At 43.4% G+C, this 26,302-nt stretch overlaps 1 protein-coding gene across 3 annotated transcripts in view; it reads left to right on the forward strand.

The window, feature by feature from the left end:
• The window catches only part of MBOAT1 (membrane bound O-acyltransferase domain containing 1), a 114,443-nt gene that overhangs the window by 45,155 nt on the left and 42,986 nt on the right, over nt 1-26,302 (forward strand). For 2 of the 3 annotated variants that reach the window (XM_059075571.2, XM_067006671.1), the window contains exons 2-4: nt 10,464-10,609; nt 11,489-11,566; nt 15,332-15,427. In XM_059075571.2, the coding sequence (XP_058931554.1) occupies nt 10,464-10,609; nt 11,489-11,566; nt 15,332-15,427 (320 nt within the window). The remainder of the gene's footprint in view (nt 1-10,463; nt 10,610-11,488; nt 11,567-15,331; nt 15,428-26,302) is intronic. The other variant, XM_059075574.2, reaches the window with a different exon arrangement.

Genomic DNA, 26,302 nt, shown 5'->3' on the forward strand with positions numbered 1-26,302 from the left:
TACAAGCTTGGAAAACACTGGCTTATTACAGATTTAAAAGCATTTCTTGCTGACATTCCAGGGAATTTAGATTTAAAGTATAACAAGGATGCCTTTGAAAGTGCAGAGTAGCTAAAGAGTATGGGACAGCCACCTTTTGTTCTGTGGTACAGAAGGGAATAGCATTTTTCATACTTTTCCTGGGCCACACGCCTTTGTAGGAGGCGGTGCACAAAAAGCACTGTTTGTGGAGGAGGGACAGCTCGCCTTTAAATAAGGAATTGCTTAATTAGATTGGTTTTGTCTGGGAACATATAAGGCAGCGTTGCTGAGAAGAGCATTCCAGGCCTGGACAGTTGCCTCCGTCTCATTGGTGAACCTCTGGTAAATCACTGTAGCAGGGAAATCATTTATGGACTGTTAATCTTTGCTGTTTGTTAAAAATAGCCTGCTTGGGGGCTTCCCTGGTGGTGCAGTGGTTGAGAATCTGCCTGCCAATGCAGGGGACACGGGTTCGAGCCCTGGTCTGGGAGGATCCCACATGCTGCGGAGCAAGTGGGCCCATGAGCCACAACTACTGAGCCTGTGCATCTGGAGCCTGTGCTCCGCAACAAGAGAGGCCGCGACGGTGAGAGGCCCGCGTACCGCGATGAAGAGTGGCCCCTGCTTGCCACAACTGGAGAAAGCCCACGCACAGAAACAAAGACCCAACACAGGCAAAAGAAATAAATTAATTAATTAATTAAAAAAAAAATAGCCTGCTTGCATCTCTTCATTAGGAGGAAGGCAGCGTTTTGTGCTCCTGGCAAAGTTTGGTATTTGGGGGAAGCATATGAAGGCCACGGAACAGAAATCCCCAAGAAGTGCCCTTCTAGCAGCACATGAGAGCAGAAAGATTAAAAACTTACACTGGAAAATTGCAGCTCAGTGTGATTGGGCTTTGGTGAAATAAGTCAAACCCTTTGGTACATGACTTTGAAATCTTGCGAGAGCAGTGAAAATTGAGCTCTTGCTGAATCCAAATTATGTTGGATCAAAACAGCTGTGCTCTACTGCTTCCTTCTGTAGAAGGGCCCACATAATTGTTCAATTGTGGAGGGGGAGTATTGTCGGAGATCACGAATGAAAGTGCAGCTTTCTTTCCTGCTTTAGAGGGAGGGCATCAGTAGAAAAATAAAAACTTGGCACGCCTTCCCTCTTTTTTTTTTTAATTTTAATTTTTTTACTAAGGCAAAACCAAAATAATTTTGTAAGTTTAGAGGTCTAGTTAGTAACAAAGTTGTCCCGTAAAAATTTATAAATGCACAATTGAAATATGCAAATACAATTTACATGTTTTAAATGAAAATACAGTGGTCTGTACTACTGACAGAGTGTAATATGCATATATGAGTTTAAATAGTAGAATGGAACTTGAAATTAACTTGCCGCTTGGCATGTTTGTTTCAAAATAGTAAAATTTGGGCTTCCCTGGTGGCGCAGTGGTTGAGAATCTGCCTGCCGATGCAGGGGTCACGGGTTCGTGCCCTGGTCCGGGAAGATCCCACGTGCCGCGGAGCAACTAAGCCCGTGAGCCATGGCCGCTGGGCCTGCGCGTCCGGAGCCTGTGCTCCGCAACGGGAGAGGCCACAGCAGTGAGAGGCCCACATACAGCAAAAAAAAAAAAAAATAAAAAATAAATAAATAAATAAATAGTAGAATGGAACTTGAAATTAACTTGCCGCTTGGCATGTTTGTTTCAAAATAGTAGAATTTGGGCTTCCCTGGTGGCGCAGTGGTTGAGAATCCGCCTGCCGATGCAGGAGACACGGGTTCGTGCCCTGGTCCGGGAAGATCCCACATGCCGCGGAGCAACTAAGCCCGTGAGCCATGGCCGCTAGGCCTGCGCGTCCGGAGCCTGTGCTCCGCAACGGGAGAGGCCACAACAGTGAGAGGCCCGCATACCGCAAAAAAAAAAAAAAAAAAAAAAAAAAAAGTAAAATTTAAGAAATGGAAAAGAGGTTTAAAAGCGATTTTTAAAAATTAAATAGTGCATCCAATATAGCATTACTAGAACAAATATGTTTATAAATACATTTATTCATGTAGTTTCTAATACTAAAAGTAAAAACTTGACTCTTATCTTTGACTACCGTGCAGAGTGATATTGAGAATTAACACTTTCCTTTTAAATGTGAAGAGTTTATTAAGTGTAAAGGTGCCTATTTTCATCTTCTCTGGCCATGCATATCATGGTTACTCCTGACATTTTGCTGCCTGTAAAAAGGGCGTTTTTCTTTAAGGTGAAGCTTTTTACAAGTCGACTTCTATTTATGCCTAACTCCTCCCTAAACTGTATTTATAGTAGGTGCTAATAAATGCAACCCTGAGGATAAAGTAGAATTAAATAAGAATTGTTGTGAGTTTCTTAGAGTGCCCTGATTGTATGTGGGGGGTGTGTGTGTGTGTATGAGAAATTCGTTATGGAAATTACATTATGAGTTGAAAAATATTTTACAGGGGCTTCCCTGGTGGCGCAGTGGTTGAGAATCCGCCTGCCGATGCAGGAGACACGGGTTCGTGCCCTGGTCCGGGAAGATCCCACATGCCGCGGAGCAACTAAACCCGTGAGCCATGGCCGCTAGGCCTGCGCGTCCGGAGCCTGTGCTCCGCAACGGGAGAGGCCACAACAGTGAGAGGCCCGCATACCGAAAAAAAAAAAAAAAAAAAAAAAAAAAAAAATTTTACAAAGAATTTGCCTGGATTCCTGTCATCTTGATAAAACCGCCATATTCAATTTTACATGTTATCTTTGCCTTTTTCCATATGCCATTATTGTTTTTTTAAAAACATGGTTGTACATGTCCATACAGTTTTATATTCTGCTTTTTATTAGTTACAGCAAATGTTTTTCATTTCATTATAGGTGCTTTGTAATGCCCATTTTAATACTATTATACTGAACGGGTTTACCATTAATTACTATCCCTCTGTTATCCTATATGTAGGTAGATTTTGCTTTATTTTGTCTTGTAAATAATGCCTTGACATTTTTTCAGCATTAAGCTTTTATCAACCAATGAATACATTTCCAGGAATTGGTCAAAAGGATGACTTGTAGCAAATACTACCATATTCCTTTTGAAAAGGATTATAGCAAATACTACCATATTCCTTTTGAAAAGGATTATAGTGCAAGGTGCATCCTTTGTTTTATATGTTAACCAGCGTCTTGAACTTTTAGGTTCCTTCTTGCTACTAGAAATAATACTGAGGTGTACTTTTTTTGTGTGTAAAAATTTGGTGCACATTTCTAATAGAGGTAATAACAGTGGGTTTAAAATTTACAGCCACAGACAGATATGCAAAAACGGAACTTTAAAAATGTCTCCCAAGGATACCATAAACAAGACTAAAAGACAACCCTCAGAATGGGAGAAAATATTTGCAAATGAAGCAACTGACAAAGGATTAATATCCAAAATTTATAAGCAACTCATGCAGCTCAATAACAAAAAAACAAACAACCCAATCCAAAAATGGGCAGAAGAACTAAATAGACATTTCTCCAAAGAAGATATACAGATCGGCAACAAACACATGAAAGAATGCTCAACATCATTAATCATTAGAGAAATGCAAATCAAAACTACAATGAGATATCATCTCACACCGGTCAGAATGGCCATCATCAAAAACTCTAGAAACAATAAATGCTGGAGAGGGTGTGGAGAAAAGGGAACTCTCTTGCACTGCTGGTGGGAATGTAAATTGTTACAGCCACTATGGAGAACAGTATGGAGGTTCCTTAAAAAACTAAAAATAGAACTACCATATGACCCCGCGATCCCACTACTAGGCACATACCCTGAGAAAACCATAATTCAAAAAGAGTCATGTACCAAAATGTTTATTGCAGCTCTATTTACGATCACCAGGACATGGAAGCAACCTAAGTGTCCATCAACAGATGAATGGATAAAGAAGACGTGGCACATATATACAATGGAATATTACTCAGCCATAAAAAGAAATGAAACTGAGTTATTTGTAATGAGGTGGATAGACCTGGAGTCTGTCATACAGAGTGAAGTAAGTCAGAAGGAGAAAAACAAATACCGTATGCTAACACATATATATGGAATCTAAGAAAAAAAAATGTCATGAAGAGATTAGTGGTAGGACTGGAATAAAACACAGACCTACTAGAGCATGGACTTGAGGATACGGGGAGGGGGAAGGGTAAGCGGTGACGATGTGAGAGAGTGGCAGGGACATATACACACTACCAAAAGTGTATTAGATAGCTAGTGGGAAGCTGCCGCATAGCACAGGGAGTTCACCTCTGTGCTTTTTGACCACCTAGAGGGGTGGGATAGGGAGGGTGGGAGGGAGGGTGATGCAAGAGGGAAGAGATATGGGAACTTATGTACATGTATAACTGATTCACTTTGTTGCAAAGGAAGAACTAACACACTATTGTAAAACAGTTATACTCAAATAAAGATGTTAAAAAAAAAATTTCTCCCTACTAAACTTAATTTACCTTTCAAGCTAAACTGCCAGTTTTAGGCAGCTCACCTCCCATTGAAGGCTGTAAAGCTTCGTCTCCCTCTGCACCTGGGACTGAGGAGCAGACCTTCCCCGTGGCCTTGGCAGGCATTGGGTTCCCGTGCCATTGGAACCTTGCTGGCCTCTGCTCAATAGGAGCCCATCTTGTGGTCCCGTGGAGTGTTTCTCTACAGGGCTGGCCATCTCCCTAGGCTGCATTCTGAGAAGTCGGGCCACCCTCTCTTCTTCTGTGATAACGTGCATCCTTCCTCCAGACTTCTCTAGGGGTGCCATCCATTAGGATGGTCTGAGCATCTTTGCGCCTACCCCTTTGTCCCCACGTCTAAGCACTAGTCCTGCGCCGTGGAATCCCTCCTTCAGATCCCTGGCCAAACCCTTGATCAACTTTTGGGCCGAAAAATCGCTCTTATATCATTAAGAGCTTTTCCTCCCTCTGGGATTATGGTAGAAACTCCAATGCTTTCAATTCTTCAGTTTTGCTCCTGATCTATGAAGATAAGCTTTCAGGATTGAAAAGGAAAAAGAGAGCTTTCCGAAATTTCTGGAGACTGCTTTGACTTTGAGATTTACCTCTGCTTTAGGTTGAGAAGACTCTAATCAGGAACTGGAGAACCGAGGGGTTGACTCTTCCGTCCTAGGCTGCATTGCCTCTGCCTGTGGAAGAAAGGGCACGTGGAAGATTCAGGCAGCTGCCTGAATGATGCGTGGGAAGGGGCAGCAGGGAGAAGACTCTGGAAGCCGAGTCTTAACAGCCCAACAGTGGTGACCGCATATTGAGTTTAATCTGTGCACCATTTGTGTGGTAACTTAGTGGATACAGAATGGTGTCAATAGCAAGTGCCTGTCAGTGCCAGGACTGTCTCCAGTGATTTTCTGCATTAACTTCTTTAGCCCTCAAAACAGCCTGAGACGTAGTTCTACTGTTACTGCCTCCATCACATGACCCAGGAGCCAAGACGAAGCGAGCTTTGTAAGTCTTCCACCAGTAAGTGGTGAAGCTGGGTCTTGCAGCCCACTAGGCTGCTTCTGCTGGTAACCGCTGGCTCTGTTGCTGGTCCCGGGCTGGGAGGCCCCAAGTACTTCATTTGATTATTATTGAAGGGAAATCCTTTTCTCTTGCATTTGTTATAATTTGGTTCTCTTCTGTCGGGAGTTTGATCATTTCATAAAAGGTGGTTCTTTTCCTGTTTAGGAAGGCATCATCTCTTTACGGTTTTGGCTTGTTTCTATACTTACGTATATTTCCTCACTAACTTAGCTGTTTCTCTGATGTGGATAAAGAGACTTCCGTGTCAAGTACTTGCAATCACTAGGGTTTAAACTCTGTTATCATCTCGGGCCAGTGGTTTGCTTTCCAGAGTTGTGTAGTTTTACAAACCTGTTTATTAGGGAAAAGGGCAAAGGTATGTGAAAGTGGAGAGATGAGTAGAGTGAACTTTTCATGTGCCCAGCGCTCAGCCTGAGAAGTTTGAAGCTCAGGGCCAATCTTGTTTCATCTATACCAGGAGTTCTTAACCTTGGCACTACTGACACTCTGGACTGGAAAATTCTTTGGGTGGGAGGCTGCCCTGTGCCTTGCAGGATGTTTAGCAGTATCCCTGGCCTCTGCCTACTAGATGCCAGTAGCACCAACCTCCCACCCCCTTTCTGGTTATGACAACCGAAAGTGTCCCCTGGGCAGCAGTTCATCCCTAGCTGAGGACCACGGGTTTATGCTGACTCCTCTCTTCCCATCCCCTCAAGATGATTTGGAAGTAGATCCCATACATTAAATCAAACCCATTTGGGGGATATATTTTTAAAATATAATGTCTCCAATTTTGTTAGTCCGTTAGAGAGGAAGGGAACAAAGATCTAATTATGATCCTGTATGAATTGTTGTCACGGCAGCTTCCCACTCTTGGCTGCAGAGATGGTCACAGTTCCTACTAGGAAACACAAAGAAATTGGTATTGTGCTCCAGCCTGTACATTTTAAAAAACCGTAGTAAAATATTCATAGTGTAAAATTTTCCATTTTACCCATTTTGAAGCATATAGTGCAGTTCAGTGGCATTAAATACGTTCACATTGTTATGAGACTGTCACCACCATCCGTCTCTCCACTCCTCAGTCCATGGCAACCACTATTCTACTTTCAGTCTTGATGAATTTTATTCTTCTAGGTACCTCATATAAGTGGAATTAGATATTTGCCCTTCTGTGTCTGGATGATTTCACTTAGCATAATATCTTCAAGGTTCATCCATGTTGTAGCATGTGTCAGAATTTTCCCCATTTTAAGGCTGAGTAATATTCCACTGTATGTATATATACCACATTTAGTTTATCCCTTCAACTGCTTATAGACATTTGGGTTGTTTCCACATTTTGGCTATTGTGGTGAATACTTCTATAAACATGGTGGGCAAATATCTCTTCAAGACCCTGCTTTCAGTTCTTTGGGGCATATACTCAGGAGTGGAATTGCTGGATTGTATGTAATTATCTTTTTAATTTTTTGAAGAACCACTGTTTTCCATGGCAGCTGGACCATTTTACATTCCCACCAGCCGTGCACAAGGGTTCCAGTTTCTCCACAGCCTTGCCAATGCTCATTATTTTGTCTTTAAAATAATTACCATCCTAATGGTGTGAAGTGGTGTCTACTTGTGGTTCAGCCCATACCTTTTAAGATGTACCTCTGGTAACTGAAAAGCAATTCCGCTAGAACCTTCCTGCTAGAACTAAGTGCTGCTATTGTGTGTTTCTACTTTTACCGTGGAACAGTTTGCCCTGAACCCTCAGCTAGCCATCTGTGACTTACTCCTGGGAAGCGGAGGGGGGAGTGGGTTGTGTTTGTATATAGGGGAAAGCTTTTAATCCATACTGGAGTGTTGCATTTGTGCATTTACCATGAACAGTTAAGGGAAAAGAGTCTGGTTAGATATGTGTGGAATCAGAGACCATTAGAGCTGGAAGAGGCATTAGAGACCAGTTCATAAAAGGAAATTGAAACCCAGAGCATGTAAAGCTCCTCCTCTTGACTTGAGGGTAGTGCCAATGTCTTGCTCACTGTCCCCGGTATCTAACATACAGAGTCAACCGCTAAATGTTTGTGGAATTAATCCATGAATTACCTAAGCCTGACCAGTTGGCTTTTCAGTGTCAGGACTAGGGCACTCAGTTGGTTACATATGACATTATGGTGACTAAATAATGGCAGTTTGCTTCAATGGCCAAATGAGTCTTCTCTTTCTCCTTTTCAACTGCTGGGGTGACAAGATTTGATGTAGTTTTCCCACAGTGAGGCCCTCTCTTCCTTGCAGATAGGTTTGAAGGGGTCTTGAAGACGACCAGCCCAGCTCAGGAGACCTGAGGAACCCTGGGTTGGCTGAGCGGTGGCAGTCAGGCTTTGATCACTCTTAAATCTCTTCCACTTCATCCTTGCCTCAAGCTCGCGCGGTCCAACCTCCCTGTCCTGTATTTGTGTTTTTCATTCCGGAAAAGCCCAGCTCCTGATGGGTGCCTCTGTAGGTCTCTCTCTTTATACTTCTAATCTAGGAGGTCGCCATCCTGCCTGCATGTTAGGATCACCTGAACACTTTGAAAAGTCCTGACGACAGGCCAGCTAAATCAGAATGGTTGAGGATAGGAGCCAGGCATTATTTTTTAATTACTTAATGTTCGTAACATCCCTCAATTTTCACCTGTTTCAACAGTTTTCCTGATTGTGTGCGTGAGTCTCATCCCTCCTTAACCATGAACTTCTTGTCATTTACTTTGGCTCTAAAGGCACACAATGTTAACGTTACTTTACAATTACTTGTAGGTTATTTGTGTTCTCTTGCCAGTTAGATTATAAACTCCTGAAGGCAGGGATCATGCCTTTTTTCCTCCTCTGTCCTATTGGCTCTCACACTTGAGTGTGCTTCACAGTCACTTGGGGGGCCTGATAAAACACAGATTGCTGGGCCCACTCTGGGAAGGTCTCATTTAGTAGCTCTGGGTGGGGCCGGAGAGTGTGCATTTCTACCAAGTTTCCAGGTGATGCTGCTCCTGATGGTCTGGGGACCCTACTTCTGAGAACTGCTGCTCTAGCCCCTGAACCATTCTTCATGTACAAGGATGCTCGGTAATTACTGGCCAGCCAAAAAGAATGGAGCAGATTTCCGCTTGCTTTGCTCTTCTGAGTAACTGTGTTCTGCTCTCACTGTGGGCTGGTCTGCAGGCTGAGAGAATGAAGGAATGTGTGACTGATCGTGTACAAATCATCATAACTTTGACTCTCTAGTTGCCAATTCCTTTACATTCTGAACCTTGCTAAGACGGTTGTTTTTCTATTTGTGTGTGTGTGTGTGTGTGTGTGTTGTTGGTCGTGCATTTAGGCTATAAAGAGATATGACCACACCATGCAGGATAGGATCCCAGTTCACCTCCTGTCTTTCAAGGTCGAAATTGAACATGGAGTGTTTGGAAAGACTGGTGAAGGTGATCTCCAAATAGAGGGGGCACAGCACAGTCCATTTTAAAAGCAAAAACTCCTCTGAAAGTGTTATTTTCTATGAACTGTAAGGAGTTTAAAGTATTCTTGCTACTGGGAAAACAAATGAGCTTGGCTGGAGCTGACGTTGGCCACTTCCAGCCCTACCTTGGAGCGTAACCCTGGTGAATTTCACTAACAGCCGCAGTTTTTTGTAGCATGAAAGACTGTCGAGGGGGCTTCCCTGGTGGCGCAGTGGTTAAGAGTCCGCCTGACGATGCAGGGGACGCGGGTTCGTGCCCCGGTCCGGGAAGATCCCACATGCCGCGGAGCGGCTGGGCCCGTGAGCCATGGCCGCTGAGCCTGCGCGTCCGGAGCCTGTGCTCCGCAACGGGAGAGGCCACAACAGTGAGAGGTCTGCGTACCGCAAAAAACAAACAAACAAACAAAAAACCTGTTGAGGGTTTATTCAGATACTCATATCCTCCATCCATTCTAAAAGCAAATTGATACCGAAGTTTTCATTCTGAATACTCTGAAAGGCTTAAACTGCTTTTCCAATGTTAATTAATGGTTAAACCACTTCATGTATTTTGGTTTTGTGTTAAATCATAGGTGAAATTTTTTTTTTTTTTTTTTTTTTTTGGTGGTAGGCGGGCCTCTCACTAATGTGGCCTCTCCCGTTGCGGAGCACAGGCTCCGGACGCGCAGGCTCAGCGGCCATGGCTCACGGGCCCAGCCGCTCCGCGGCACGTGGGATCTTCCCGGACCGGGGCACGAACCCATGTCCCCTGCATCGGCAGGCGGATTCTCAACCACTGCGCCACCAGGGAAGCCCTAGGTAAAATATTTTTGAGAGAGATCACTGAGATTTTTCTAAGGAGATGTGGTGCCTATTTTACATAACTGGATGGTTTTGGTGTTGTAAGTTCAGTGCAGGGCTGGTTCTTACTTTGTGGGTCTTTAGTGGTGCACCTTGGATTTGAGCAGTGTTCTTGCTTATTTCGTGTTAATTTAAAATGAGAAAAATTAGACTCCGAAAACAGCTGACGATGGTCTTGGAGAAGCATTTGTTTCCTGAGGTACCAATGAGGGAAGCCTCACGGATTTGATTCATCTGCATCTCGAGAAGAACGGAATGCTGGGTGGTGGGGGAGGGGAAGACACCCAGCAAAGTGATTTCACAGTCTCATAAGGCCCCCCTTCCAATAGAAAGTCTCCGGTTTGTTGGTGGGAAAGCAGCTTTGGCTAGTCTCAGAGATTGGAGAAGAAAGTGTTGGGTTTGTCACTTATACCAGGTGAGGGTATGGTTATCTTTTCAGTCTCTCGCACCTCCTCCAAACAAATGCTCCACTGAGGAAAACATCCAAGTCTGAGATGCACCTTGACGTAGAATCTGAAAGAAGTAGGGAAAACTCACACACAGGCCAAACAGTAAAAGTCTCGATTCTCTCTTTTTTTTCCCCATACAGGTGAATTTTGTGGCTTGCCAGCTCTTTGCTTTGTGTGCTGCTTTCTGGTTCCGTAGCTACTTGAGCCCTGGTAAAACCAGTCCTGATGTCCGGCATGCGTTTGCCACCATTTTTGGCATCTATTTTGTCATCTTTTGTTTTGGCTGGTGAGTATGAGCCTCTTGAATCCTAATATTTATCCTTTGGTTTTGTAGCGATATTCTTGGCATTTCCCAGGCACTCAGGAAAAAAAATGATACTTACTCGTAAAATGTTGGGGATGTTGAGAAATCTCCATTTACTGTAAGAAACTGGAACCAATAAACGGACTGTGTCAGAAATCAATTCAGTGAATTTTTCTTAAAATTAGACTTCTGCTGATCTCACCCTGGGTCATGTAAATGGAATGTTCTAAAGTTTAATTTTCCCAACCAGGGACCTTTCCTAACTGTTGTAGATATTGGTGTTTTTCTTGCATCACTGCTGGAGATACTGGTGTTAATCCTGCGTTTAGAGTAGAACAGTAGTTTTCGTGCTGGTGTTAGGGAATGTGTCATTCTTTAACAGAGGAAGCCTGTGGTCTAAGACTTTCTCTACTAGGAAAGCTGGGCAAATCCCCGGGGAGGGGTACTTCTTGGGGAAGAAGTTTTAGGAATGAACATTTCTAGAAGTACAACTTAAGGGAACTTGTGACTTTGTTCAGGGTAGTAGATTATGGCTCTTCCTCCTTCAATGAAAACTTGAGAAAGGATGATGAGTATTTTGGTATCTGGGGCAGCTCAGTTTTGGTCTCGATACTTTAAAATTGAAAGAAAGAACTCTCTTCACTGCAGTTGGCAGACTATGTCATGTCTTCCTAGTGTCATGCAGTATCTTAATTACATAGAACGAAAATACTTGATTTATTTTCTCCTACATAAACATGGGGTAACTGGTCACTTGCTTTTTTGTGGGAGTGGAGGTGGAAGTGCAGTATGGGTGGCCAAGAGGTATGTTGGTACGAAATATATTCAGTGTTTCCCTTTCCTCCCCACGATGTCCTACAGGTACTCGGTGCATCTTTTCGTGCTGGTGTTAATGTGCTATGGAATCATGGTCACTGCAAGCGCATCCAATATTCACAGGTAAGACCCTGGGAATGAACGATGCCAGGTGAGGCTTTTCATGATCTTTGAAATATATTTCTAGGATGAAGGGATGCCCTCCCCATTTGCCACATGTGGTATATCCTAAGTGCTCTGGGATATCAGAAAGGAGGCATGGGAAACCTTAAAGGCTGGGAGTCTTCAGAGAAAGCTTCACGGGAAAAAAAGTGTGATGTGAATTGGGACTCAGGTGAAAGAGAGTTTGTCAGAATTAGGCAGCCTCATTTGTGATAGCACCAACCTGGAAGCAACCCAGAGGGTCACACCACGGAATACTACTCAGCAACAGGAAAGAATGAATGATTGCTACACACAATGTCATGGGTGGATCTCAAAATCAACATGCTGAATGAAGGAGGACTCACAAATTCTGTTCTCAAAAATGCGGGCTAATCTGTAGTGACAGAAATCAGATCAGAGGTAACCAGGGGTGAGATGATGGCTCAGGGAGATGTGAAAGGAACCACAAGAGGCGTGAAGCAACCTGGGGGGGTGATGGATATGTCTGTTATCTTGAACTTGGCTGAGGTTTTCTGAGTATGAAATAGCTCAAAATTTTGTATACTTTACATATGTCCAATAAGTGTTAAAAAAAGGGGAAGGAATATTCTTACTATGCTATTTTGACTTCAAAGTGCAGAAGTAATTTAATTCTCCCTTGAAGGCTACACGCTTGAACAATCCAGGGAGATACCTGGAAGAGCTGTTTTGCACTTTCTCTGTTTCCCGTGGTCTTTCTGAAACCTCAGAATTAATTCAGCCTCTCAGTAACACTGGAATGGAAGCTCTGTGAGAACAAAGACTTTTCTCTCCTGTTCACTGTTATAGCCTCAGAGCCTAGAACAATACCTGGCACAAATAAAGGCTCAATAAATATTTATGGAATGACTGAATATACTTGAAAGGAGCTTCACCCTTCTATGGCTTCCTTTCTGACGGCTTCTCTTAAAAAGCAGATGCCTTATTTCAGCCTCAGAAAGTTCTTTGATTAATAAGACTATTAGCACAATCGTCTTCCTTCTTAAAAGCACCGTAATTTACTTTTTGAGTGTATAATCTTGTAATTACTTCCAACAAATTTCTGATTTGTTAGGGAAAATATTTTTGCCTGCTTTTAACTTGGAGAGTCATTCAACTTTGTATTCAAAGGAGCTCTGGAAATTTGAATTCTAATCATCTCTCTTCTAAGTGCCCCCCTTGAAGGGGATAGAGTCATGCCTTCAGAAGGGAAATAGGAAATTCGTATTTCTATAATTTGGTACGAATGGGTTTTGGAAATGCTTCACATTATGACAGAATGCTTTTTTCACTGGGAGGTAAAGATGCCTGGCTTTTCCTGCACTTGACGTTGGAAGCAATGAAATGATTTATAAAAGTGTGGTTGCATCTCTAGAGCCCATTTCCAACTACCTTACCAGTTGTAATTTGTCAGCTTTCCCCCCACGTGTGTGATGTTGGGGAGGTGCAGCCCGTTTTGCAGAGGGTCAAGCTGCATTTCCAGGTTCTCTGTGTTAGTCTCCGGCCAGGAGTGGAATCTTCCAGCTTTGGCAGAGACTTTACAGACAGGCTCTGACTGTTTTCCCAAAATAATGTTGTGGTAGCAGAGAGGCATGTCATAAGACCGAAAAGAAAAAATGCCAGAACAAGTTCTTACCCTCTTTCTTTGCTTGTGTGGCTGCCAGTACTGCAGAAATAGGGAGTGGTTCACATTTCCCGATGGATGGAACTTGTTTCCTATTTGCCGCTGGGAAAGAAAACGAAGCTGGAGTCAGGAATCCTGGCTCTTTCCAGCAGTGTGGGTTTGGAAAAGCCAGGCAGCTTCTTTGCATGTCAGGTTTCCTGCCTATGAAATGTAGGGTTTGTGGTGGTTTGAGCTTAAGTTCCCTTCAGGACCAGGATTTCTGGGTTCTTTGTGAATTGTTTTCCTCTTCCTGTCCCCAAGTTATGAACCCTGGCCTATGCATAGCTGGGAATAGGAGGGGACAGTTAATATTTGCAGCTATGCAGAACTAACCCGTTTCAGGACTGATTGTGTTATTCGGGATTTATCTAGAGAGTTCTTGGGGTACCATTTCTGTTTCCTTCCCAAGCCACTCTGTTGGACAGAAATCACAGGTAGTTACTTATCTCATATGAACCAACTGGAACAGAATATAATATCTCCTGGGATGGAAGGCCTCACGTGGGAACTTGGTGATGCAGTTGCCAATTTTGGAGTACTTGCTTGGTGTCGGGTGCTAGGCTGAGCACTCGTAAATATATTATGTTTCATTATTTTTATCTATAGACTCCTATTTAGTATATCACTTAATATACTATTACATTTAATATTTCCTATCATTATTGCTAATATATTCTTTCTAGGACAACTCTATAGGATACAGACTTTTTTCCTGAGATGGAGAAAAATGAAAACTCAGAGCTGGGGAAACAGATCCATACATATGATCTTAACATTATAATTATATATGTTAGCACGTAGCCCTAGAGGAAATACAGGCAGTGGAGCAGTGAACTGTGTTGGGGGTGGGGGTGGGATGGGTAGAACAAGACTATGCCAGGTGACATTGGAGCTGAGCCTTATCTGATAGTTTCCAGATAGACCATAGGAGGGAGCAAGGAGTTGCAGGCAGAGGAAGGAGAACGATTCCTGGCCTGAAAAGGCAGGATGTAGTTTGTGGAAAGGGAGCAGTCCGCTGCGGTTTAACCCAGGGTGGACATGGAACATGGCTGGAGATGAGCCCAGAAGGAAAGGTAGGGCTTAGCACGCGAAGCACCTTGCATGCTGTGCTCAGGGGTTTTGATGTGATTCGATAGTAGGATCCACTGGAGGCTCTTAAGACCAGTGACATTCATTTATTGTTTGTTCACTCAGCACACAGTAGGTTCACTCAGCACACAGTGGTGAATGAAACACACGTGACCATCCTTGCTTTCATGGAGCTTTCGGGCTTGTAAGGGAGATGGTAGTTAATCAGATTATCACCTATCTTTATATGTACAAGTTGATGAATGTTCTGAATGGCGTGTGTGTGTGTGTGTGTGTGTGTGTGTGCGTGCGCGTGCATTGGGGGTTTATACTAGAGGACGGTCAGGACCAGTCTCTGAAGGAGGCAGGGGAGTGAACGTGAGTAGGTGGTAATTGAAGCCTCAGGCATCGGCAGGGAGGGTCCTAAGCAGAGCACCGGGAATGCTGACACCTGAGGAGTAGACGGAGGAAGATGAGCTGACCAAGAGCCTTGGAAGAATTGACCCGAGAGCTGGGAAGGAAACAGGGAGAATGGAAGCCAAGAGAACAAAGTGTTTTGGGAAGGGAGTGGTTGAAAGTATTATGATGGTTTGTATTGTAGGAAGATCGTTGTGTAAACAGGATGGTTTGTGCAGAGGAGCATCTGAGTGAAGGACCTTACAGGCCAGCGGTTCCCAGCTCTGGCTGCACGTTGGAATTATACCTGCTAGGTGCACCCCATCCCAATGAAGTCAGGGTATCTGGGGGTGGGGCCCGGGGCTCCCCAGGCGATGCCATTATGCTGCCATAGTTGAGAACTACTGCAGTGGTCCAGGTGAGAAAAGATGAAGGGCTCAGAACAGTGGGTGTGAAAGTGAGGAAGGGGATGGGCTGGGATGGAGAAGGACCACGTAGGGCTTTGTGGCTAATTGCATGTGGACGGTGAGGGAGAGAAAGAAGAGAAAGTTGACTGAGAGGGTGCATAGCAATCTGATCCTCTGTGTTTTTGGTTCCAGATACTCCTTTTTTGTAGCAATGGGCTACCTTACGATATGCCACATCAGCCGAATATACATCTTCCACTATGGCATTCTCACTACAGATTTTTCTGGGTGAGTATCTTAATTTGTGTGGGGACAGTTGGACTGCTGACTCAGTCCAGCAGCCCCTTGACAGCTGAGTCCCTTGACTCGGTCCCTTGGGGCCTGTAAAGATCAAGTATGCACGTAAGAGTCATCGGCAGCTCATTAAATCGGTTGGTAAGACCGTGCTAATGAGGTTGAGGTTGAAGATTTGATTGCTCTGTGGGACGGTGAGCTCTGCTATGGCCCATGGGCTATATCTGTCCGGACACCCATTTTTGTACTTACACTGGAACATACCTAGGCACTTACTCATTTATGTGTTGTCTCTGGCTGCTTTTGCACTACAGTGGTTAGATTGAGTAGTTATGACAGAAATTATATGACCCACAAAAGCCAAAATATTTACAGTCTTGCTCTTTACAGGAAAAGTCTGCCAACCCCTATTCTAAGGCCCTTAACACAGAGTTGGTGTTTATCTCCTACTGGTTAATAATACAAAATTCTTCCACACTAGCTGATGAATAGCTGCTACCCTGAGCCCCTTGAGTGCCCCCTGGCTGCCCTGGCCCCCTCCCCAGATCCCCCAGACTTCTAGCGATGAGAGGGGCAATGCCTGACACACCAGGGGTCTCCATACTTCTTCTAAAAATTTTGTCTGTTACCATAGCCTTAACCTGGGGGCCAGCCCTCTCCTGATTGGTCACTGGGTGAAGACGGCGGTGGGTCAGTGAAAATTCTATTGCTCTGTTGGTATTCGTTAAGGAGCAACTTTTTATGAATCTTGAGGAATGGGTACTAAAGCAGAGCTACTCGTCATGACACATTGTATATTATCCACGTTACTTCCTTAGGAATTTGGTTCTGGTCTCCGCAGGCAGCATGGAGTCAGGGAGAGCCTGGGTTCTCCTCTCCGGTTGAATTGCCTTTCATTGGATGAGTTGGTAGAGAATAGTCAATGAAATAAAGAGCTACAAATTACTGCCCGTTGGTGTGAACTTTGCAAGTCGTGCAACTAAACTGTCCCACTGTGAAGAGGCTTCGGAAGGCACAGTGTTGTTTGGGACACAAAAACTGTTGCATTGGGATTTCCATGACCATAGTTTGGTCTCAGACTGGCTTTTTGGGCATTGGTTCCTCTTACCCTCGGTCCTTTCGACTTTACCTTTCTCTCTTTGAATTGCCTCCTTTCTTTATTCCTTTCCTCCCAGATGGTAGAGCATAATTTTTCAATTTTTCTGAAACATCTTCACAAACTTCTTTACTTTTTAACAATGTGTACTGCTAACAAAATATGGAAAATATGGCAGCAACAAAGATAACAATATAGTCGTGAAGTTATAGCATTAAAAGTAATTTTATTTTATTTTTAACAATAAAATACATGTGTCCTTTAGAGGATTAATTATAATCCCTTGGTTTTTTAAATATATTTTTTAACATCTTTATTGGAGTATAATTGCTTTACAATGGTGTGTTAGTTTCTGCTGTATAACAGTGAATCAGCTATACGTAAACATACATCCCCATATCTCCTCCCTCTTGCATCTCACTCCAGCGCTCCCTCCCCACCCCTGTAGGTGGACACAAAGCACCGAGCTGATCTCCCTGTGCTATGCGGCTGCTTCCCACTAGCTATCTATTTTACATTCGGTAGTGTATGTATGTCCATGGGACTCTCTCACTTCATCCCAGCTTACCTTTCCCCCTCCCCATGTCCTCAAGTGCATTCTCTACGTCTGCGTCTTTATTCCTGTCCTGCCCCTAGGTTCTTCAGAACCTTTTTTTAGGGGGGGATTCCATATATATGTGTTAGCATATGGTATTTGATTTTCTCTTTCTGACTTACTTCACTCTGTATGACAGTCTCTAAGTCCATCCACCTCACTGCAAATAACTTAATTTCGTTTCTTTTTATGGCTGAGTAATATTACATTGTATATATGTGCCACATCTTCTTTATCCATTCATCTGTCGATGGACACTTAGGTTGCTTCCATGTCCTGGCTATTGTAAACAGAGCTGCAGTGAACATTGTGGTACATGACTTTTTGTGTGTGTGTGTGTGTGTGGTACGCGGGCCTCTCACTGTTGTGGCCTCTCCCGTTGCAGAGCACAGGCTCTGGACACACAGGCTCAGTGGCCATGGCTAACGGGCCCAGCCACCCCGTGGCATGTGGGATCTTCCTGGACCGGGACACGAACCCATGTCCCCTGCATTGGCAGGCAGACTCTCAACCACTGTGCCACCAGGGAAGCCCATGACTCTTTTTGAATTATGGTTTTCTCAGGGTATATGCCCAGTAGTGGGATTGCTGGGTTGTATGGTAGTTAGTTTTAGTTTTTTGAGGAACCTCCGTACTGTTCTCCATAGTGGCTGTATCAATTTATATTCCCACCAACAGTGCAAGAGGGTTCCCTTTTCTCCACACCCTCTCTGGCATTTATTGTTTGTAGATTTTTTGATGATGGCCATTCTGACCGGTGTGGAGTGACACCTCATTGAAGTTTTGATTTGCATTTCTCTAATGATTAGAGATGTTGAGCATCACTAATGATGATGTTGAGATTGTTGGCAATCTTTATATCTTCTTTGGAGAAATTTCTTTTTAGGTCTTCTGTCCATTTTTGGATTGGGCTGTTTGTTTTTTTGATATTGAGCTACATGAGCTGCTTGTATATTTTGGAGATTAATCCTTTGTCAGTTACTTCATTTGTAAAGATTTTCTCCCATTCTGAGGGTTGTCTGTTTGTCTTGTTTATGGTTTCCTTTGCTGTGCAAAAGCTTTTAAGTTTCATTAGGTCCCATTTGTTTATTTTTGTTTTTATTTCCATTTCTCTAGGAGGTGGGTCAAAAAGGATCTTGCTGTGATTTATGTCATGGAGTGTTCTGCTTGTGTTTTCCTCTAAGAGTTTGATAGTGTCTGGCCTTACATTTAGGTGTTTAATCCATTTTGAGTTTATTTTTGTGTATGGTGTTAGGTAGTGTTCTAATTTCATTCTTTTACATGTAGTTGTCCAGTTTTCCCAGCACCACTTATTGAAGAGCCTGTCTTTTCTCCATTGCATATTCTTGCCTCCTTATCAAAGATAAGGTGACCATATGTGCGTGGGTTTATCTCTGGGCTTTCTATCCTGTTCCACTGATGTATATTTCTGTTTTTGTGCCAGTACCATACTGTCTTGATTACTGTAGCTTTGTACTATAGTCTGAAGTCAGGGAGTCTGATTCCCCTAGCTCGGTTTTTCTTTCTCAAGATTGATTTGGCTATTCAGGGTCTTTTGTGTTTCCATACAAATTGTGAAATTTTTTGTTCTAGTTCTGTGAAAAATGCCATTGGTAGTTTGATAAGGATTCCACTGAATCTGTAGATTGCTTTGGGTAGTATAATCATTTTCACAATGTTGATTCTTCCAATCCAAGAATATGGCATACCTCTCCATCTGCTTGAATCATCTTTAATTTCTTTCATCAGTGTCTTATAGTTTTCTGCATACAGGTCTTTTGTCTCCTTAAGTAGGTTTATTCCTAGATATTTTATTCTTTTTCTTGCAGTGGTAAATGGGAGTGTTTCCTTAATTTCTCTTTCAGATTTTTCATCATTAGTGTATAGGAATGCAAGAGATTTCTGTGCATCAATTTTGTATCCTGCTACTTTACCAAATTCATTGATTACCTCTAGTAGTTTTCTGGTAGCCTCTTTAGGATTCTCTATGTGTAGTATCATGTCATCTGCAAACAGTGAACAGCTTTACTTCTTCTTTTCCAATTTGTATTCCTTTTATTTCTTTTTCTTCTCTGATTCCTGTGGCTAAAACTTCCAAAAGTATATTGAAAGATAGTGGTGAGAATGGGCAACCTTGTCTTGTTCCTGATCTTAGAGGAAATGGTTTCAGTTTTTCACCATTGAGAACAATGTTGGCTGTGGGTTTCTCATATATGGCCTTTAGTATGTTAAGTTCCCTCTATGCCTATTTTCTGGAGGGTTTTTTTTATCATAAATGGCTGTTGAATTTTGTCGAAAGCTTTTTCTGCATCTATTGACATGGTCATATGGTTTTTCTCCTTCAGTTTGTTGATGTGGTGTATCACATTGATTGGTTTCTGTATACTGAGGGATCCTTGAATTCCTGGGATGGTGATGATCCTTTAATGTGCTTTTGGATTCTGTTTGCTAGTATTTTGTTGAGGATGTTTGCATCTATGTTCATCAGTGATATTGGCCTGTAGTTTTCTTTTTTTGTGATATCTTTGTCTGGTTTTGGTGTCAGGGCGGTGGTGGTCTCGTAGAATGAGTTTGGGAGAGTTCCTCTCTCTGCTATATTTTGGAAGAGTTTGAAAAGGATAGGTATTAGCTCTTCTCTAAATGTTTGATAGAATTCACCTGTGAAGCCATCTGGTCCTGGGCTTTTGTTTGTTGGAATATTTTTAATCTCAGTTTCTATTTCAGTGCTTGTGATTGGTCTGTTTATATTTTCTATTTCTTCCTGGTTCAGTCGCAGTAGGTTGTGCTTTTCTAAGAATTTGTCCATTTCTTTGAGGTTGTCCATTTTATTGGCATACAGTTGCTTGTAGTAATCTCTCATGAGCCTTTGTATTTCTTCAGTGTCAGTTGTTACTTCTCCTTTTTCATTTTTAATCTGTTGAGTCTTCTCCCTTTGTTCTTGATGAGTCTGGCTAATGATTTATCAATTTTGTTTATCTTCTCGCAGAACCAGCTTTTAGTTTTATTGATCTTTGCTATCATTTCCTTCATTTCTTTTTCATTTATTTCTGACCTGATCTTTATGGTTTCTTTCCTTCTGCTAACTATGGGGGTTTTTTGTTCTTATTTCTCTAATTCCTTTAGGTTTAAGGTTAGGTTGTTTGAGGTTTTTCTTATTTCTTGAGGTAGGATTGTATTGCTATAAAGTTCCCTCTTAGAACTGCTTTTGCTGCATCCCATAGGTTGTGGGTCGTTGTGTTTTCATTGTCATTTGTTTCTAGGTATTTTCTGATTTCCTCTTTGATTTCTTCAGTGATCTCTTGGTTATTTAGTAGTGTATTGTTTAGCCTCCATATGTTTGTATTTTTTACAGACTTTTTCCTGTAATTGATATCTAGTCTCATAACGTTGTGGTCAGAAAATATACTTGATACAACTTTGATTTTCTTAAATTTACCAAGGCTTGATTTGTGACCCAAGATATGATCTATCCTAGAGAATATTCCATGAGCACTTAAGAAGAAAGTGTATTGTGCTGTTTTTGGAATGTCCTGTAAATATCAATTAAGTCCATCTTGTTTAATGTATCATTTAAAGCTTGTGTTTCCTTATCTATTTTCATTTTGGATGATCTGTCCATTGGTGAAAGTGAGGTGTTAAAGTCCCCTTCTATGATTGTGTTACTGTTGATTTCCCCTTTTATGGCTGTTAGCATTTGCCTTATGCATTGAGGTGCTCTTATGCTGGGTGCATAAATATTTACAGTTGTGTCTTGGATTGATCCCTTGATCATTATGTAATGTTCTTCTTTGTCTCTTGTAATAATCTTTATTTTAAAGTCTATTTTGTCTGATATGAGAATTGCTACTCCAGCTTTCTTTTGATTTCCATTTGTATGGAATATCTTTTTCCATCCCCTCACTTTCAGTCTGTATGTGTCCCTAGGTCTGAAGTGGGTCTCTTGTAGACAGCATATGTATGGGTCTTGTTTTTGTATCCATTCAGCCAGTCTATATCTTTTGGTTGGAGCATTTAATCCATTTACATTTAAGGTAGTTATCAATATGTATATTCCTATTACCATTTTCTTAATTGTTTTGGGTTTGTTTTTGTAGGTCCTTTTCTTCTCTTGTGTTTCCCACTTAGAGAAGTTCCTTTAGCATTTGTTGTAGAGCTGGTTTGGTGGTGCTGAATTCTCTTAACTTTTGCTTGTCTGTAAAGGTTTTAATTTGTCCATCAAATCTGAATGACATCCTTGCTGGGTAGAGTAATCTTGGTTGTAGGTTTTTCCCTTTCATATCTTTATGTATGTCTTGCCACTCCCTTCTGGCTTGCAGAATTTCTGCTGAATGATCAGCTGTTGACCTTATGGGGATTCCCTTGTATGTTATTTGTTGTTTTTCCCTTGCTGCTTTTAGTATTGTTTCTTTGCATTTAATTTTTGATAGTTTGATTAATATGTATCTTGGTGTGTTACTCCTTGGATTTATCCTGTATGGGACTTTCTGTGCTTCCTGGACTTGATTGACTATTTCCTTTCCCATATTAGGGAAGTTTTCTACTATAATCTCTTCAAATATTTTCTCAGTCCCTTTGTTTTTCTCTTCTTCTTCTAGGACCCCTATAATTTGAATGTTGGTGCATTTATTGCTGTCCCAGAGGTCTCTAAGACTGTCCTCAATTCTTTTCATTCTTTTTTTTTCTTTTTTCTTTATTCTGCTCTGCAGTAGTTAATTCCACTATTTTATATTCCAGGTCACTTATCCTTTCTTCTGCCTCAGTTATTCTGCTATTGATTCCTTCTAGAGAATTTTAAATTTCATTTATTGTGTTGTTCATCATGGTTTGTTTGCTCTTTAGTTCTTCTAGGTCCTTGTTAAACATTTCTTCTATTTTGTCCATTCTATTTACAAGATTTTGGATCATCTTTACTATGATTACTCTGAATTCTTTTTCAGGTAGACTGCCTATTTCCTCTCCATTTTTTGGTCTGGTGGGTTTTTACCTTGCTCCTTCACCTGCTATGTATTTCTCTATCTTCTCATTTTGCTTAACTTACTCTGTTTGGGGTTTCCATTTAGCAGGCGGAAGGTTCATAGGTCCCGTTGTTTTTGGTGTCTGCTCCCAGGCAGACACCTAAGGTTGGTTAAGTGGGTTGTGTAGGCTTCCTGGTGGAGCGGACTGGTGCCTGGGTTCTGGTGGATGAGGTGGATCTTGTCTTTATGGTGGGCAGGACCACGTCCGGTGGTGTTTGTTGGGGTGTCTGTGAACTTATTATTATTTTAGACAACCTCTCTGCTAGTGGGTGGGTTTGTGTTCCTATCTTGCTAGTTTTTTGGCATAGGGTGTCCAGCACTGTGGCTTGCTGGTCGTTGAGTGGAGCTTGGTCTTAGCGTTGAGATGGAGATCTCTGGGAGATCTTTCGCTGTTTGATATTACTTGGGGCCTGGAGGTCTCTGGTGGACCAATGTCCCAAACTCAGCTCTCTCACTTCAGAGGCTCAGGCCTGTCACCTGGCCAGAACACCAAGACCCTGTCAGCCACATGGCTCAGAACAAAAGGGAGGAAAGAGGAAGGAAGGGAGGAAGGGAGGGAAGGAGGGAGGGAGGGAGGGGGAGAGAGAGAGGGAGGGAGAGAGGGAGAGAAGGGGAGAGGGAGAAAGAGGGAGAGGGGGAGGGAGAGGGAGAGAGAGAGAGGAAGAAAGAAGGAAGGAAAAGAAAGAAAGAGAAAGAAAGATAAGAAAGAAACAATAAAATAAAGTTGTTAAAATAGAAAAGAATTATTAAAAATAAAAAAGTAATTTAAAAAAAGGAAAGAGAGAAAGAAAGAAGAGAGCAACCAAACCAAAAAACAAATCAACCAATGATAAATGCTAAAAACTATACTACAAAAAAAAACAACCCCTAAATGGACAGTCAGAACCATAGGACAACTGGCAAAAGCAAAGCTATACAGACAAAATCACACACAGAAGCATACACATACACACTCACAAAAAGAGAAAAAGGAAAAAATATATATATATATATAAAAATTTTTAAAGGAAGAGAGCAACCAAATCAATAAACAAATCTACCAATGATAATAAGCTCTAAATACTAAACTAAGATAAACATAAAACCAGAAACAAATTAGATGCAGAAAGCAAACCCTAAGTCTACAGTTGCTCCCAAAGTCCACCATCCCAATTTTGGGAAGCTTCGTTGTCTATTCAGGTTTTCCACAGGTGCAGGTACATCAAGTTGATTGTGGAGATTTGATCTGCTCCTCCTCAGGCTGCTGGGAGGGATTTCCCTTTCTCTTCTTTGTTCGCACAGCTCCTGGGGTTCAGCTTTGGATTTGGACCTGCCTCTATATGTAGGTCACCTGAGGGCATAAGTTCTTTGCTCATACAGGACGGGGTTAAAGTAGCAGTTGATTAGGGGGCTCTGGCTCACTCGGGGAGGGGGGAGGGGGGAGGGGTACGGAATGCAGGGCAAGCCTGCGGCGGCAGAGGCCGACATGACATTGCAACAGCCTGAGGCGCACCGTGTGCTGTCCCAGGGAAGTTGTCCCTGGATCCCGGGACCCCGGCAGTGGCGGGCTGCACAGGCTCCTAGGAGGGGAGGTGTGGAGAGTGACCTGTGCTCGCACACAGGCTTCTTGGTGGCGGCAGCAGCGGCCTTAGCATCTCATGCCCGTCTCTGGGGTCCGCGCTGATAGCCGCGGCTCACACCCGTCTCTGGAGCTCATTTAGGCGGAATCCCCTCTCCTCGTGCACCCTGAAACAGTGGTCTCCTGCCTCTTAGGCAGATCCAGAGTTTTTCTCAGACTCCCTCCCGGCCAGCCGTGGCACACTAGCCCCTTCAGGCTGCGTTCACGCTGCCAACCCCAGTCCTCTCCCTGGGATGTGACCTCCGAAGCCCGAGCCTCAGCCCCCAGCCCCCGCCCGCCCCGACGGGTGAGCAGACAAGCCTCTCGGGCTGGTGAGTGCGGGTCAGCACGGATCCTCTGTGTGGGAATCTGTCCGCTTTGCCCTCTGCAACCTGTTACTGCGCTCTCCTCCGTGGCCCCGAAGTTTCCCCCCCCACCCCCCCATCTCCACCTGCGAAGGGGCTTCCTAGTGTGTAGAAACCTTTCCTCCTTCACAGCTCCCTCCCCAAGGTGCAGGTACCGTCCCTATTCTTTTGTCTCTGTTTTTCCTTTTGCCCTGCCCAGGTACGTGTGGAGTTTCTTGCCTTTTGGGAGGTCTGAGGTCTTCTGCCAGCGTTCAGTAGGTGTTCTGTAGCTGTTGTTCCACATATAGATGTAGTTTTGATGTATTTGTGGGGAGGAAGGTGATCTCCATGTCTTACTCCTCCGCTATCTTGAAGGCCCTCTTTAAAAAAATATTTATTTATTTATTTATTTTTGGCTGCATTGGGTCTCAGTTGTGGCACGCATCCTCCTCTGCAGTGCGCGGGCTTCTCTCTAGTTGTGGTGCGCGGGCTCCAGAGCGCGCAGCCTCTGCAGTGGCGGCATGTGGGCTCTCTGGTTGTGGTGTGCGGGCTCAGTAGTTGCACGCCGGCTTAATTGCCCCACAGCAGGTGGGATGTTAGTTCCCCGAACAGGGATCGAACCCATGCCCCCTGCATTGGAAGGTGGAATCTTAACCACTGGACCACTAGGGAAGTCTCAAAAGTAGTTTTAAATGGTGGTCATAACTTTCCCTAGTGTTTAATCAACAAACTTTATTTTTTTTGGTTCAACCTCAGAACTGGGCCCCCCCCACCCCATCCCCTATACTTAGAAGAGTTCCTGGCTCTTCATAGATTTTCACTAAAGGAATGAGTTAAATACTCTAGTATTTGTCAGTCCATTTTTTTTTTTTTTTAATGCTTCCAAGAGCCTCAGTTAAACAGCCCCTCCAGCCGTATTTGGTTGGGATATTGAACAAAAAACTTTGACTTTAGCCTAAAGTAGATTATTACTTGTTTCTCATCTATATCATCTTTCTTTTAAGGACACAAGTATATATTCATTCATTCATTTCTACAACAGTTTTTTAGTCTGCAATATGCTAGGCACAGTGCCAGGTGTCAGAGACACCGTGCATTTTAGCAGGAGGAGGGGTATTCCTGCAAAGGGAATAGCTCTGCAGGAGCACAGAGATGTGAGGTGCTTGTGGATGTCCCAAAAAGCCACCTTCCTTTCCCTACCACCCACATCCTTATGTCAGCAGCCTGCCAGTCTCTAGAATCCACTCACCGCCCCTCAAGTCCACTGCCACCACCCTGGATCACCATGTCTGCACCTTTCCTAATTGGCCATCTTTCCTTCCATCCTGCACCTCTTCTCCAGTCTGTGCTCTCTAGAGTATCAAAGCCAATGGTGCTTTGGACCTGCTTCCTCTGCTGCATCGCCTCCCTGTGTGCACCGCATGTGGCAGCAGTGCAGAAAAGTTTAGGGTCTGCGCAGGCGCTTGATTAGTTCATGTCTCTGCGCCTCTGCCTTACTCGTTCCCCTGATTAGAAGCCCCTTTGGGGCTTCCCTGGTGGCGCAGTGGTTGAGAGTCCGGCTGCCGATGCAGGGGACGCGGGTTCGTGCCCCGGTCCGTGAGGATCCCACGTGCCGCGGAGCGGCTGGGCCCGTGAGCCATGGCCGCCGAGCCTGCGCGTCTGGAGCCTGTGCTCCGCCACGGGAGAGGCCATGACAGTGAGAGAGGTCCTCGTGCCGCAAAAAAAAAAAAAAAAAAAAAGAAGCCCCTTTTCCATCCTTAACTGCATGGAAATCTCTCACTTCACTTTTTATAACCCAGCTCAAAGACGACTGCTTTACAGAGCTCTCCCTGCTGGCCGCCTCCTGCCTCCCCTGCCCCCTTCCTTCCATCTCGTGAGTCCCTGCATTTGGACCTTGTGTAGCAGGAGGCCTCTCATCTGCTTTCACTGGCTGCTGCTGCCCATCGCCCATGAATCATACTCACTGAGACCCCAGTGCACGGAGTGTCTGTAGGTGGTGGGCATGGGTACTTCTGCTCTCATCCGTTGACTTGTACGCTTAGGTAGTGTCGTGTGTTTATCCCCAAACTCGTTTATTCCAGTTTGTACTTATTATAAATAAGCTGATTGTATATGGATGTGAAAGGAGAGAGAGTGGTTTCTCTAAATCTGGGTAGGGTCCTTTGGAAAGCCACCAAAGCCAGTTTAGTATATGAAAAGTAATAGTGGTTGAATTAAATGTA

The sequence above is a fragment of the Kogia breviceps genome, chromosome 10, assembly GCF_026419965.1.
Source record: "Kogia breviceps isolate mKogBre1 chromosome 10, mKogBre1 haplotype 1, whole genome shotgun sequence".
Classification (NCBI taxonomy): Eukaryota; Metazoa; Chordata; class Mammalia; order Artiodactyla; family Physeteridae; genus Kogia; species Kogia breviceps.